The sequence below is a fragment of the Propithecus coquereli genome, unplaced genomic scaffold, assembly GCF_000956105.1.
Source record: "Propithecus coquereli isolate 6110/MARCELLA unplaced genomic scaffold, Pcoq_1.0 Scaffold7, whole genome shotgun sequence".
In the NCBI taxonomy this organism is placed as follows: domain Eukaryota; kingdom Metazoa; phylum Chordata; class Mammalia; order Primates; family Indriidae; genus Propithecus; species Propithecus coquereli.
In genome coordinates this window covers 20,084,559-20,097,467 of record NW_012153062.1, presented here as the reverse complement: position 1 = coordinate 20,097,467, position 12,909 = coordinate 20,084,559, and the positions used below count along the sequence as shown (strand labels likewise).

Genomic DNA, 12,909 nt, shown 5'->3' with positions numbered 1-12,909 from the left:
GTCAAATGCACATCTCTTTGGGTATACATATCACTGGAAAGTCTCTCACCAATGGACTTGCAAAATCAATAAAATGTTACTAATCCCTTATCTGTAGGTGTTCTTAAAGAGGGCATCTCACCCGTCTCCCTTCTCACATTCCTTAGAAAGCTGGAAACAGTCCAGTCCTCTGTGTGACGGGGAACCCTAAGGCTGTGAGTGTTTCCATTTAGAACACTTGGCTTGAATACCTGTTTTTAACTCCCTGGGGATATCTGCCACAAAGGCTTCCCACAAACACACGACCTCTTTCTACCTGATTTCTGTATACTTTTCGAGCTGGACTTGGAATGAGTTCAGTCCGCAAGCTACAATCTGACAGCCCAACGCACTCTCTCTGAGCTTTCCTCAGTTCTCCAGACTCCTATCTTGCATCCTCAGAGATGACTCCTTTCCCTTGCAAATGAGTTCAAAACAAAACTTTCCCTAGCTGGTCCAACGGGCAGCTCCGCCGCTAATGGGGTGGCCATAGCATCCGAGCGCGGTGCCCTCATCTCTCCCAGCTCTGCTCTGTGCCCATGGAAAAGGGGGCGGAGAGGAGAGAGGAGAAGGGGCGGAGGTCACCCGCGCCCTCCATCCCTCCCAGCCTGCGAGCGCAGCTAGGTGCAGAGGGATCGGAGGGGCCCGGCGGGCAGGTTCCGCGCCAGGGGACCAGCGGCGGGACGCGAGCCGGTGCCTGAGCAGGAGTAGGGGCGCTGCGCTCGGGGGAAGCGGCGGCGGCGGCGGCGGCGGCGGCGCGGGGTCGGGCGCGCCATGGCGCACAGAGCGGCGCGCTCTTCTGCTCCGCAGCGAGCCCGGCTGGCGGCCGGGGACGCTAAGGTAACCACCCCTTCGGCGGCTGGATTCCCAGGCTCCGGCTTCAGGGTGCCCAACCCGACCCAGGTTTAGCAAAGCCACTCCCGGGGTGCCCGGCGGCAGCCGCAGCCGGCTGCACTAAAAGGTACTTAGGCTGCGCTTGGCACCAAGTTTGGACCAGATTCCCAAGCTGGGGAGACCCGCAGAGACAGAAGGGTACTTGGGCCGACTCGTCCCCATTCTGAGCTGTGCGGATGGGGACTGGGTAGAAAGGGTCTCAGAGGAGGGAAATAGGCAAAGAGATCGATCCCCTTCTCGCCGCGTGATTCCCTGCGGGCGACACCTCGAGTTTCTTGCCCCAGCCGGCTCAGACCTTTGGCGCCCCCCAGGGTGGGAGGGAAAACAACTCTCTGGGGTTTGAGTCATTGCAGAAAGTTTCAGGGAGTTAGTGGGTTTGGGGAGGATGTTGCAAGGCGAGGACTGGGGGTGGTGGGGGTAATAACTGGCGAAAGTCGAATTTGTGAGTAAGACCCGGAGGAGGTGGCCGCCCTTCGGGCAGTTCGCGCAGTCCCACGCGGGCCAGTCCCAGGAAAGGTTGGCTCCGGAATCCCCAGCCTCCCGGAAAGCTGCTTGGGAAACGCCAATTCAATTAGCTCGGGGCAGGGTGGCTGTGGTTGCGTGTATCGAGTGTCTGTGACTCAGGCCTCAACCCCCTCCCCCTAGGGAAAGGGTGACAAATAAATACTTCGCCTTGCATGTTGCTACTGCGAAGATGTAACTTGACAGCCCCTAGGCAGAGGTGCACAGAGTGAGTGCGGCCCGCCCCCTTCCCCATCGCGAACCAGGATTTCTGCACAGGTGGCAGCTAGACCAGAAAACCTTTCTAGATTCTCACCACTCTGCCTTCCATGCCTCCAGTGCGTGTCTGTGGTTTGCTATTACTTGATCTAGGCTTTGGAAATGTGTTCAGAAAAGCTCCATTTAACATCAGTAAACTTGCTGGTCCCCTTCCAAAGTTTGGAGGACATTATGTCTGTCTGCCTGACAAACAGGTAGTTCAGCTAAGGAATAGTCTGCAGTTTGGGGACAAAGCCCATCATAGGAAAGAGCAGAGAGTTTGAAAGGACATCTAGTTATTTCAGTAGGCTATTATGGTTTTTAAAACTTTATTGGGTTTAAATCTAACCTTGTTGGCGATTTTGTAAAATTTAAAAGTTTTACGGTATCAGTGAAGTGTCAGGAAGACATTTAGGAGGTGCCCATTTGCAGAGAGGCCACAGAGGTTAACCAAGGGGTCTCAATTTTGGCAGCTTCTTTACCTTGAAAATGAAATGTGGAACCACAGGCAGATGTGTGCTGCTTTCAGTATGATGCAACCTTGCTTATGATAGGCCAGATAAATCCAATCCCACCGCAGGGTGCTGGGGCTCTTCAGTCATAAATGTCAGACGAGCAGTAATGCTGTGTTCATAATTCCTTTCTCTTTATGCTACAGATGTCTGGACTGCAAGGCTGCACAGTTTTGAGAGGGAGATGACTTGAGTGGCCAGCTTTTATCTCTACAACAATGTCCATGAACAATTCCAAACAGCCAGTGTCTCCTGCAGCTGGGCTCCTTTCAAACACAACCTGCCAGACGGAAAACCGGCTTTCAGTATTTTTTTCAATAATCTTCATGACGGTGGGAATCTTGTCAAACAGCCTTGCCATTGCCATTCTCATGAAGGCATATCAGAGATTTAGACAGAAGTCCAAGGCATCGTTTCTGCTTTTGGCTAGTGGCCTGGTAATCACAGACTTCTTTGGCCATCTCATCAATGGAGCTATAGCAGTATTTGTATATGCATCTGATAAAGACTGGATTCGCTTTGACCAATCAAATATCCTTTGCAGTATTTTTGGTATCTGCATGGTATTCTCTGGTCTGTGCCCACTTTTTCTAGGCAGTGTGATGGCCATTGAGCGGTGTATCGGAGTCACCAAGCCAATATTTCATTCTACGAAAATTACATCCAAACACGTGAAAATGATGCTGAGTGGTGTGTGCTTGTTTGCTGTTTTTATAGCTTTGCTGCCCATCCTTGGACATCGGGACTATAAAATTCAGGCATCGAGGACCTGGTGTTTCTACAACACAGAGAACATCAAAGACTGGGAAGATAGGTTTTACCTTCTACTTTTTTCTTTTCTGGGGCTGTTAGCCCTTGGTGTTTCATTCTTAAGCAATGCCATCACAGGAATTACACTTTTAAGAGTTAAATTTAAAAGTCAGCAGCACAGACAAGGCAGGTCTCATCATTTTGAAATGGTCATCCAGCTCGTGGCTATAATGTGTGTCTCCTGCATTTGCTGGAGTCCATTTCTGGTAAGAGCCTGATGTTTTGCCAGTTTTGGCTTTCTTGGATTTATCCATGTTCAGTTCAAGATGTGTTGTCTTTTTCAAAGTTGTTAGTCTGTAAGTTCAATCTTTTAAATACTAGCATTCACTCCTACCCAAAATTTATGTCAGCACTCAGCTCTGGCTTAGAATGTGCTATGTGTGCTATGACATACGTGGTTATTTTTCCACAAGTCTGGAATTGAAAGAAATGTGTTGCTAAATAATTCTAATTCTGCTTGCAGCGCAGTGCAAGGTAGTTTTAATAGAAGTAATATATTTTTTTTTTTTGAGACAGAGTCTCACTCTTTTGCTAAAGTGCCATGGCGTCACCCTAGCTCACAGCAACCTCAAACTCCTGGGCTCAAGTGATCCTTCTGCCTCAGCCTCCCGAGTAGCTGGGACTACAGGCATGCGCCACCATGCCCGGCTAATTTTTTCTATATATTTTTAGTTGTCCGATTAATTTCTTTCTGATTTTAGTAGAGATGGGGTCTCGCTCTTGCTCAGGCTGGTCTCAAACTCCTGAGCTCAAACAATCCGTCCGCCTCGGCCTCCCAGAGTGCTGGGATTACAGGCATGAGCCACCACGCCCAGCTGTAACATTTTTAATGTACTGAATATGATTAGTTTCTAAAATGTGAACAAAGTGACCAACTATAATACAACATTGGAATGGACTCTGGTAGGTCTTGGTAGAAAGTTACACACACTTTTTACTTGTAGTGAAGGCATATTTGCTACCTATAGTAGCAAATAGGGTGGTGATGAGTTGAGATAGTTGGATAGTTCAAGTGAAGAAATCACTAGTTCACTAATCCAGGAACAATGCTGCTAGTTTTTTTTTTTTTTAATTTAGCCTGCAGCTATATGTGATGACTTGATATTTTTATCTGGAAATGAAGGCTAAGGTTAAGGAATTAGCAACAAACATAAATCATTCACATTAGCTTCCAGATAGAAGACAACTCCCTCCAACATTTTACTTTATAAAGGAAGGAGTGACAACATGACATGAATGAGAAAAAAATCCTTCTGTAAGGAGCAAGTGACAACAAAGATGTTTTCATTCGTTTTTCTGTAACAATGGGGGAAGTGAGCTGGCATCCAGAGATGGTCACACAGGTGATGCAAAGGTGGAAATGAGACAAAGGTAGAGGTGAGGCAAAGGTTGTTGTCAGACCTTACCTGGTAGAACGAAGGTGCTTGTTACTAATGAATTTTCCTAAGCCTCAAACAAGTTCATGGCCCCCAAATTGTTGCCAGTGAAATTTTAATGAACAATCCAGATGATTTTTACACACATAAAAGTTTGTGAGAGCTGCTGCTACAGACAGATGCTATGATAAAGTCAATTTTATTTTACAAAATGAGTTCTAATTTTCTAGTATTTCTTTATTTCTATTCATATTATTGCCTCACAATCTGAATTTGGCTTCTTGAATTGTTAAATTATTTAAATATTTTTTCATGTTGTTCTTGAGTTGGCCAGATCTTAAGGACCCACCCAGGGGGAGAGTGGGTCTGTCAGTGGCTAGTCAGCCTTTAGAGATCTGCTTATTGTCAATATAGGAGGCCTTAGGTGAGCCCAATGAGGCTCTGATTTGTGCTTATAGTATAGTTGTTTGAATTGAGTAACAGAGACCAGTTCTAACAACACTGGAACCACTTCAGTGCTCATTTTTGAGGAGTTTAATTTATGCCACCTGACAAAAGGAATTTCCTGAGGGTAATGCTTTGTTTTCCTTAGTTAAGTTTTGAAATAAAGTAGCTTTTCAAAACAAAAAGTGAATCTGAGTGAATTGAAACTAATTTGGGGATTGCAAAGGGAATACAAAGAAAATGAGAAAAGAAGTGGCTGAAAATGTTTAAGGAAACTTTTCACATGAAGGTAATAGCTCTGGAGAAAACCTTTAAAAGATGAAATAGTGAACTAAATGAGAGACAGATACTCTGGACAACTGAGGTGATCAGTTGTGTTTTGGTTTTTGTTCTGAGGTATTTTAAAAATTTGTTTAGTTCTGGTTTTTGCTTTTGAAAAACAGGAGTGATAGACTAACTACTGTAAGACCGTGGAAGAAAGTGAAATTTTAGGCTCTTGCCATGAATATTTTGAGTTTATGTTTTTCCCTGATTTCCTTTCCTGGATTTTGGTTTCCTTCACTGTTAGAATAGATACTACAATTTAATTCGTATTTTGGACCTATTTCCTAGTGGAAACATAGTTTCATTTTTCAGAAAACATTTTCTGAGGTCTGTTTTCTTTTTAACTATGAGTTATTGATACATCTATCACACGAATATAGCAATATTTCTAGAATGCTTTTTCCTGTGATGTTTCCGTTGTGAGGGAAAAAAAAGGTGTTTATCAGCATGTTTGTGTTAGATGGATAGAAGGTACACCACAGAAACTCCTTGATGGGTTCATAGTTTGAGTTGTTTTAAGTATTTCTTTGCATTCCTGGTTTCTTTTGTGGAGACTTGGGTCTTCGTGGCAATTTCTGACTAAAAGATTTATAACTTTTGTGGTCTGGGCACAAGTGCATTGGGGATTAAGTTAGAATCATCAGACAGGTATAAATGGAACTCTAGTGAAAAATCTCAGGCTTGAGAATACCAAAATAACACCCAACACTAAGACCTAAGGTGAAAAAGTTCTCCTTCCCCCCCAAATATCTAGGAGGATTTTGATAACTGATCCATCATACTCCTGCCCACTTTGTACTTTAAAAGCTTCTTACTTTTTAAAATACCTCTGAAACGAAGCTTCTAGAACCCCATAGATATAAATGATGGTGACAGCTCTTAGGTCAATGCGCTACTTTATACCATGTGCCTTTTCTCTGTGATTGATAAGCATGAATTGTTGGATTTGTAGTTTGAATGAGTATCTGCACGCACTCTGACCTGTGTCCACTGTCATTTTCTAGCCTCGAACTAGAAAAAAGGCAGAGGCACATACGCTAAAAGGAGGAAACGAGAAAGGTGCAGATGATGTCTGTGCTTGACAGAATGTACTGTGTTAAAACTTATCAATAGTGGCATAATTTCTAAAACTACCCAGATTTATTTGGAAACAGATACTTATTTATGGTTGTTTGAGTATTCACTTTTTAACAGACTATATTTTATTTTTTTGAGTAGTTCTAGGTTTACAGAAAAATGAGTGGATGTCACTGAGAGTTTACATATTCTGCCACCTCAGGAGAAATGTTTCACCTGAGGTATTACTTACATCTTGCTTTGGTACACTTGTTTCAAATGATGAGCAAATGCTGGTACAGTATTATAAACTAAAGTCTGTAGTTTACATTAGGGTTCTCTCTTTATGTTTTACATTCTGTGGGTTTTGAAAATGTATAATGACATGTGTCCTCCATTAAGTATCATACAGAATAGTGTCATTGCCCTAAAAATCCCCTGTGGCTTTAAAAAACTTTAATGTGTTTTATTTTCCCAAAAGGGAAAAATGTGCTTTTTTCCCCCCCAGTAAATGACATTTAGGAATGTAGTAAAACATAGTATTTGTTTAAAATATAACATGCAAAGGACTTTTAAATTTTATAATATCTGAGTTTTATAGTTTTAAACATGGTTAACTCATATAAATTCATTTAATTACAATCTCAACTGAAAACTGCAGGAAGCTACAATAGGCACTTATTAGTTTATGGTTCTGTTTAGCAACAATTTAATTCCAAAAATCTTTCAAAGTGAAACAACAATTATAAAATTGTTTCATGTGCATCGTAGGTGAATCACTTTTCCTTAGTAAGTAAATCTTGACGACATTCTTTTGATGTTTCCATTGCGAGGGAAAAAAAGGTGTTTATCAGCACTTTCAAGAAATATTTTCTTAATAATCTTTGTTTCTGCCTTTATAGAGGTAATGATTCTTTTTAATGCTCCATTTCTAGAATGCGTAACTTTAAAAAGAATTAATTATTATTGCTATGAGTATCTCACCTATTTGGCAGAGCAATAAATACTTGTTGACTGGTTGACTGAAACTTACGTAGTATGGATATTAAGAGATTGGAAATGATTGACCAGAATATGGATTCTGAGTGTTGTAGGTAAGAGTTAAGCAAATACTGAAACCGAATGGTAATTTTAATCTGTTCCCTATTCAGCAACTGTAGACTTCAGACACTATTAAACTTCAGCTATCTTTTAGTAGAAGGCCATACATTTGTTTTACCTTTTCTTCATGCATAGAGAATCGTTTTGAATTGGGAAAAGAAGGCTATGTGGGTGAGTTTACCCAAGAAATGTGTAATCTTGCATATGCAGATTTTGAGTGTGGGTTTTTCTAAGGTTACTTTTATGCTAATACTTCTAGTCAACATAGTTAAACATTATTTGGTCACTAAGGTGTTTGTCAGATATAGATCAAGTAACTGGGTGGCTAATTGAACTTTGGCTGAAATTACTAACAATATTGGCATCATAATGACCAGATCTTAGAGGGCTAATGGCAAGTGATGGAGGAACATGACATCATAGAGCATTTTGATATTAGTGAAGATTGTTTTCTTTGAAAGGCTGACCCTCTTTGTCATATTTAAGAATGGTGTAGTGGGAATCTGTATGTGTGTCTTGAGCGCATGCCTCAGCACCCAAAGGATGGATGTACATTTATATGTTTTAAGTGGAAAGAAAATGTAAAAAATGTATAAATATGTAAATACATAAATGTGTACATGTATATATATTCTGTATGTACATGTGTATATATATAGTGTATGTATGTCTGTATATACTTATGTATCTGTATACATATATATATACATACACACACATAATTGTTAAATTATTCCTCAAATTAAAAAATTAACAAATACAGCATTGGATCTGATTATACCAAATAAGAGGGCTTATAAAGGGTGGCATTCTAAAATTTAAAAACACAGTGGACTCTTTTATACTGTTGCATTAGATAGTGGAATGTAGATCTTTTTGGTTTATTCTTGGATCTCTGCTGATATTAGAGGTAGTATTGTCATAAACTGTTTTACTTTATTTTTTGTGTGTGTGAAGTGGGAGTGTCCCTTTGTTTGGAATATGGAAGCAGCATTGAAGTTGTCTGGGTACAGGACCTGATGTCACCTGGGTTCTACTTCTGTGAAGTTCTTGAACAACTTAGACCCATAAAACTCAACATTCATATCTGGAAGAAAAGGCACACCCTAGAGATATGGTAATGCAGTTTAAATTATGAGAGTTCAGACTGCTTTCTCACATTTGGGTGGGCATGGAGTAAGTGGCGTGGGGTCAATGACTGCAGCTGGCGGAGGAGCTGTTCTGAGAGATTTGGGAGCACATTCTCACCCCCAGTCTTTGGCGTTCTCTTGCCTGGAACACTCTCCTCATGACACCCCTGTGGCTCTCTCCCTCATGCCTTTCTGATCACTCAGATATCCCCTCCTCTATCTGGGCTATCTTAAAAAGTACACTTTTTCTTTTTCTCTCTTTTCTCTGCTTTATTTCTCTCATAGCTCTTAGCAGTATCTGATAACACCGTATACATTTCACATTTCTTTGTTTATTTGGTTGTTTAGCTTTTGCCCCTAGCATGTATGCTCTTTGAGAGAAGGGACCTGGCTAACTGCTGTATCCTCAGTTCCTAGACCAGTGCCTGGCACATAGTTGAGGCTGACAAGTATTTGCCAAATGAACCTCATGTAAAGGAAGGCCCCATTAGTGACTACACTCACATCTGATTTGAATTCATTCTACTGAGGAAGTCGGGACGTGGTTGGTAGGCCCCAGGAGTACTTTTAACACTTCTAATTGTGATTTGTATTAAAGAGATCTGAGAGGGGGCGAGTATCTGTTCAGAGGTTCCCTAAGAGCATCAGTTGGGAGTGGAGTCTTGGAGAATCCTGGACATTCCAAAGTTGAAATCTAGGGTTAGAATTTAGGCATTTTGTTAGCATCTAGAGGAATTTCATGGATAAACTGGACTTGGCATTTTATTTTATGATATTATAATAATTTTTCTGTTAGTCTCAATGGTCCTTGGTGGCTTGATTCTATGTTACTAGTTTGTGTTTTAGTTTCTAAAAATAGTAGGCCATTAATCAGTGTTTGTTGAATTACTACTAATGAACCAAATATTGAAGAGATGTATAGAAGGCATAGGAAAATATTAGGTAAGAGAAATTTGGATTAACTTTGCTTGAGAGTTTTTAGCACTTCCTTTTTCTCTATAGTCACACAATTTTTTTAATAATGTATTTATTTTTTAGTGGTGTTTTATCCTTTAGGGAATCAAGTCAGGGGACAAGAGGAGAAAATTACTTTGAGTAAGGACTTCCAGATATTGCATGTTCATTGTCATAAAATGAAATCTTTATGGTAAAGTTTGAAATTTGTCCGAAAAACGGGCTTGCTTACATCATGTCTTTACCAGCTGCTTGAGTGAATGCATATGCCTCAATTTGTACTGTTAAGGAGGCTAAAGATTAAGTAGGTTTTACATTCACTGAGGATTAATTCTCAGAAAAACCCGACAGGCCTGTGGACACTGTGGTACCCCGCCCAGATCTTCCTGTGGGTGAGTCTTGCTCAGGGAAATTTCCTTCAGCTGAAGGAACTGCCTTGCCTGGGGTTGTGTCCCCGAGCCTGGGGTCAGTCTGTGTGCAGTGACAGGTAGAGGTGAGGATCCAAGGCACTTGCCCTTTGCCTCATTTGGGACATTTCTGAAGGGCCATTGGTGCTTCGGAGCTTGCTGAAGCATCTGCCTAGGACTTTCCTTGCATTTGCTTTGCATCTCCTCTCCTTCCCAATCATCCTCACAGCCCCCAGGAAGCCTCCTGCGTGCAGATGCAGTCTCAAATCTATTGCCTGCAGAATCTACCTCAGGACTATTTTTCAGAAGTCCATATATTGTCTACACATAAAGCGTATTACACAAAGGTTTAGAGTGTGGTTTGATAAATATAGTGAGCTATGTATAGGCTATATATGGAATTGAACTCACTGAATATAATTGTGCTCCCTCCATGGGAGTGTGGTGTAAAATTGGCCCAGCAAAGGTCAATCAATTAAGAAGTGACACTGCTAAGTTGAGAATTTACACGGAAGTCTGTTGTTTTGGATGAGCACGGTGGTCTGGAGTACTTTATTATTTTAAGTTCATTTACTCTTGGGAAAACATGACTTCCTGTTTTTAAGGAGAAAGAGTTATAAAAATGCAGAAAGATATCATAGACATTGAGACGGCGCTTACAAAACATTACTTGAATGATTTAAGTGTAAATGAATCAGAAACATGTGGATTAAATTTATACCCTCATGGATATAAAAATCTTCTGGCTTAATGTGTTTTGGGCTTTTTATTAAGCCTCAAAACATTTGAAGAACAATTCAAGATGTTAATGTGTTCCAAATCTCTCTGGGTTGCCAGTTTTAATGTGTTTTCTTAGACTTATCCTTATAGGAGATATATAAAATGCATTCCATTTATATTTGCTTTGGAAGGCATTTATAGCCACACCAATTTTGCCTGGTATATCAGTGTCGTTTATCTGTATTCAGGGAGGACGTCATCCAATAGGAGAAATTTGTCTTTTGATCCTTGTAAATATACCTTTCAAAGCTTGTGTAAACCTGTCATTCTGTCTGTCCTGTGTCCTGGGTGTAAGAGTGCTAATGCCACAAAGGAGTGGATACAGTGTGGTTTTATGTAGACAGGGCGGTGGCTTTTCTCCTCCTCCTCAGTTACTGAGTCCCCAAATAAAATTTAGACTATGGAATGCCAAAATGGAGTGTGGCTGTGGTGTGATGGTGAAGGAGACAGAGGCAATTGGATTATATAAAAGGAACTATTTTAGCTGTTTGTGCACAGTCCCAAATCAGGCCTTCCCTTGAGAATAGTGTAGTTATTCGGAGTGCAGGCTGGAGACATGAATCTCAGCCTCATCACTTTTTAGCTATGACCTTGGAGTTACTCTGAGGTCACATCTGTGATTATAATAATAGTACTTACTCAGAGGTACTATAAGAGTAAATGATTTGACTTCCCTAGAATCTCATAACAGAGTGATTGGCACATAGTAAATGCACAAGAAAATCCAAAAATACTCAAGAAGTCTATTGGTATTATTGCTGTTCACTATCTCATTTTCTCCTCCATCTATAGAAGGGTTGCTTGTAGTGGAAAGTAAGAAAGGAGCTCATAGCTTCAGAAAACTTTCTTGAACATTTCCATTTGAAGTTTCAGATTATCGCTTCTTATTTCACTATCTCATCAGAAGTAAAGATATTACCTTATCTTTTGCATTTTATTCTAATTAAAATATTCTAATAATTTATAATTATAATAATTTATAAGGTAATAATTTATAAATAATTAGAATCAAATTAAAATTAGTAAGAAAGTATTGCGATCATAAGGTATAAGGCACTATGCTCAGAATTGTGAGTAGTGCCAGGGAGCAAAAGATAAAGCTCTTTTCTCAAAGAGCCTGTAATTTCTTTGAGATAAACGGCATTCAGATCTTAGCCCTTGGAGAGGAAACATAGTATAGTGGTTAAGAGTCTGGGTTCAAGTCCTGTTTCTTCCACTTCCTGGCCGTGTGACCATAACTGCTCTGTGCCTTGATTTTGTCATGCAAAATAGGTATAATAATAGTACTCATTTCATAGGGTGGTTGTAAGAAATAAATAAATTAATATATGTAAAGCACTTGAAATAGTGTCTGACTTATAATAAGTACCATATGCTTCTGTAATTATACAATTAGCATTATTCTTGCTGTTATTATTAAATAATGATGCTGCTCACTAATAATTTTTGTCAATAAGATGATTGAAAGCACTTTAAAATTACTTATTAAATGAATAATGGGAGTTATAGGAGCAAGCTCCACAAGTGATTATTTGTTTATTGGACACCTATCATGTTTCAGGCACTGTTCCAGATACTAGAATAACGATCACTGTGATTTAATTGTACATAACATTAATATCTATGGCCTTAAGCAATAATATTAATACTTATGGAAAATGAAAAGAGAAGAGATGTAGGTAATTGAAATATGAAGATTCTATCTTTTCTTAGAATAGCAGGTATTCTGTTATGAATGTTTGCAAGATGAAATTATTTTTGATAATTTATAAAAGGGAAAAAATTTCTATGGGATATAATTCAGAAAGAAAAATTATTGGAAATAAATGTGATCCAAAGTTAAGTAATGTAAATTTTAAAAGAGATAATAATATGTATAATTCCTAGAGATAGAAAAGTATACAACTGAAAAACTCTTTAGTATTTGGGCCAGGCTTGATAAGATTAGAATACAGCAGGTTGTAATAAATTAATATTAAAAGCCAGAAGATTTTTCAAGTAATGAAACACGAGTAGAAAAATTAAATCAGATGATAAACATTAATAAGTCAAATTAATATTCTATACTATCTTTCGATAAGGAAGTGACCCAGTATATGGAAAAGAAATAAATTGCTGGTGAAATGATGCATTACAAAAGCTACTAACTCTTTTTAAGAATTTAAGTTAAGAAAGTTTTAGAAACTAGGACTAAAACAAAAATAATTAAATTGCTGTGAACATGAATAATAAAATTCATATATGCTTTCATTTAACGATTAACAATTTACTCATTGATGTATTTTTTCAGCAAACTTTGCCGGGGAAAAGGCTGTGTCTCTCCACGTGGAAGGTAAAGGGTAGA

The 12,909-nt window shown here is 39.6% G+C and overlaps 1 protein-coding gene across 1 annotated transcript in view; it reads left to right on the top strand.

The window, feature by feature from the left end:
- The first annotated feature begins 761 nt into the window (after positions 1 to 761).
- The window catches only part of PTGFR (prostaglandin F receptor (FP)), a 40,160-nt gene continuing 28,012 nt past the window's right edge, over positions 762 to 12,909 (top strand). Inside the window, exons 1-2 of the mRNA XM_012661081.1 lie at positions 762 to 858; positions 2,330 to 3,199. Coding sequence (XP_012516535.1) covers positions 2,402 to 3,199 — 798 coding nt within the window. The 5' untranslated portion in view covers positions 762 to 858; positions 2,330 to 2,401. The remainder of the gene's footprint in view (positions 859 to 2,329; positions 3,200 to 12,909) is intronic.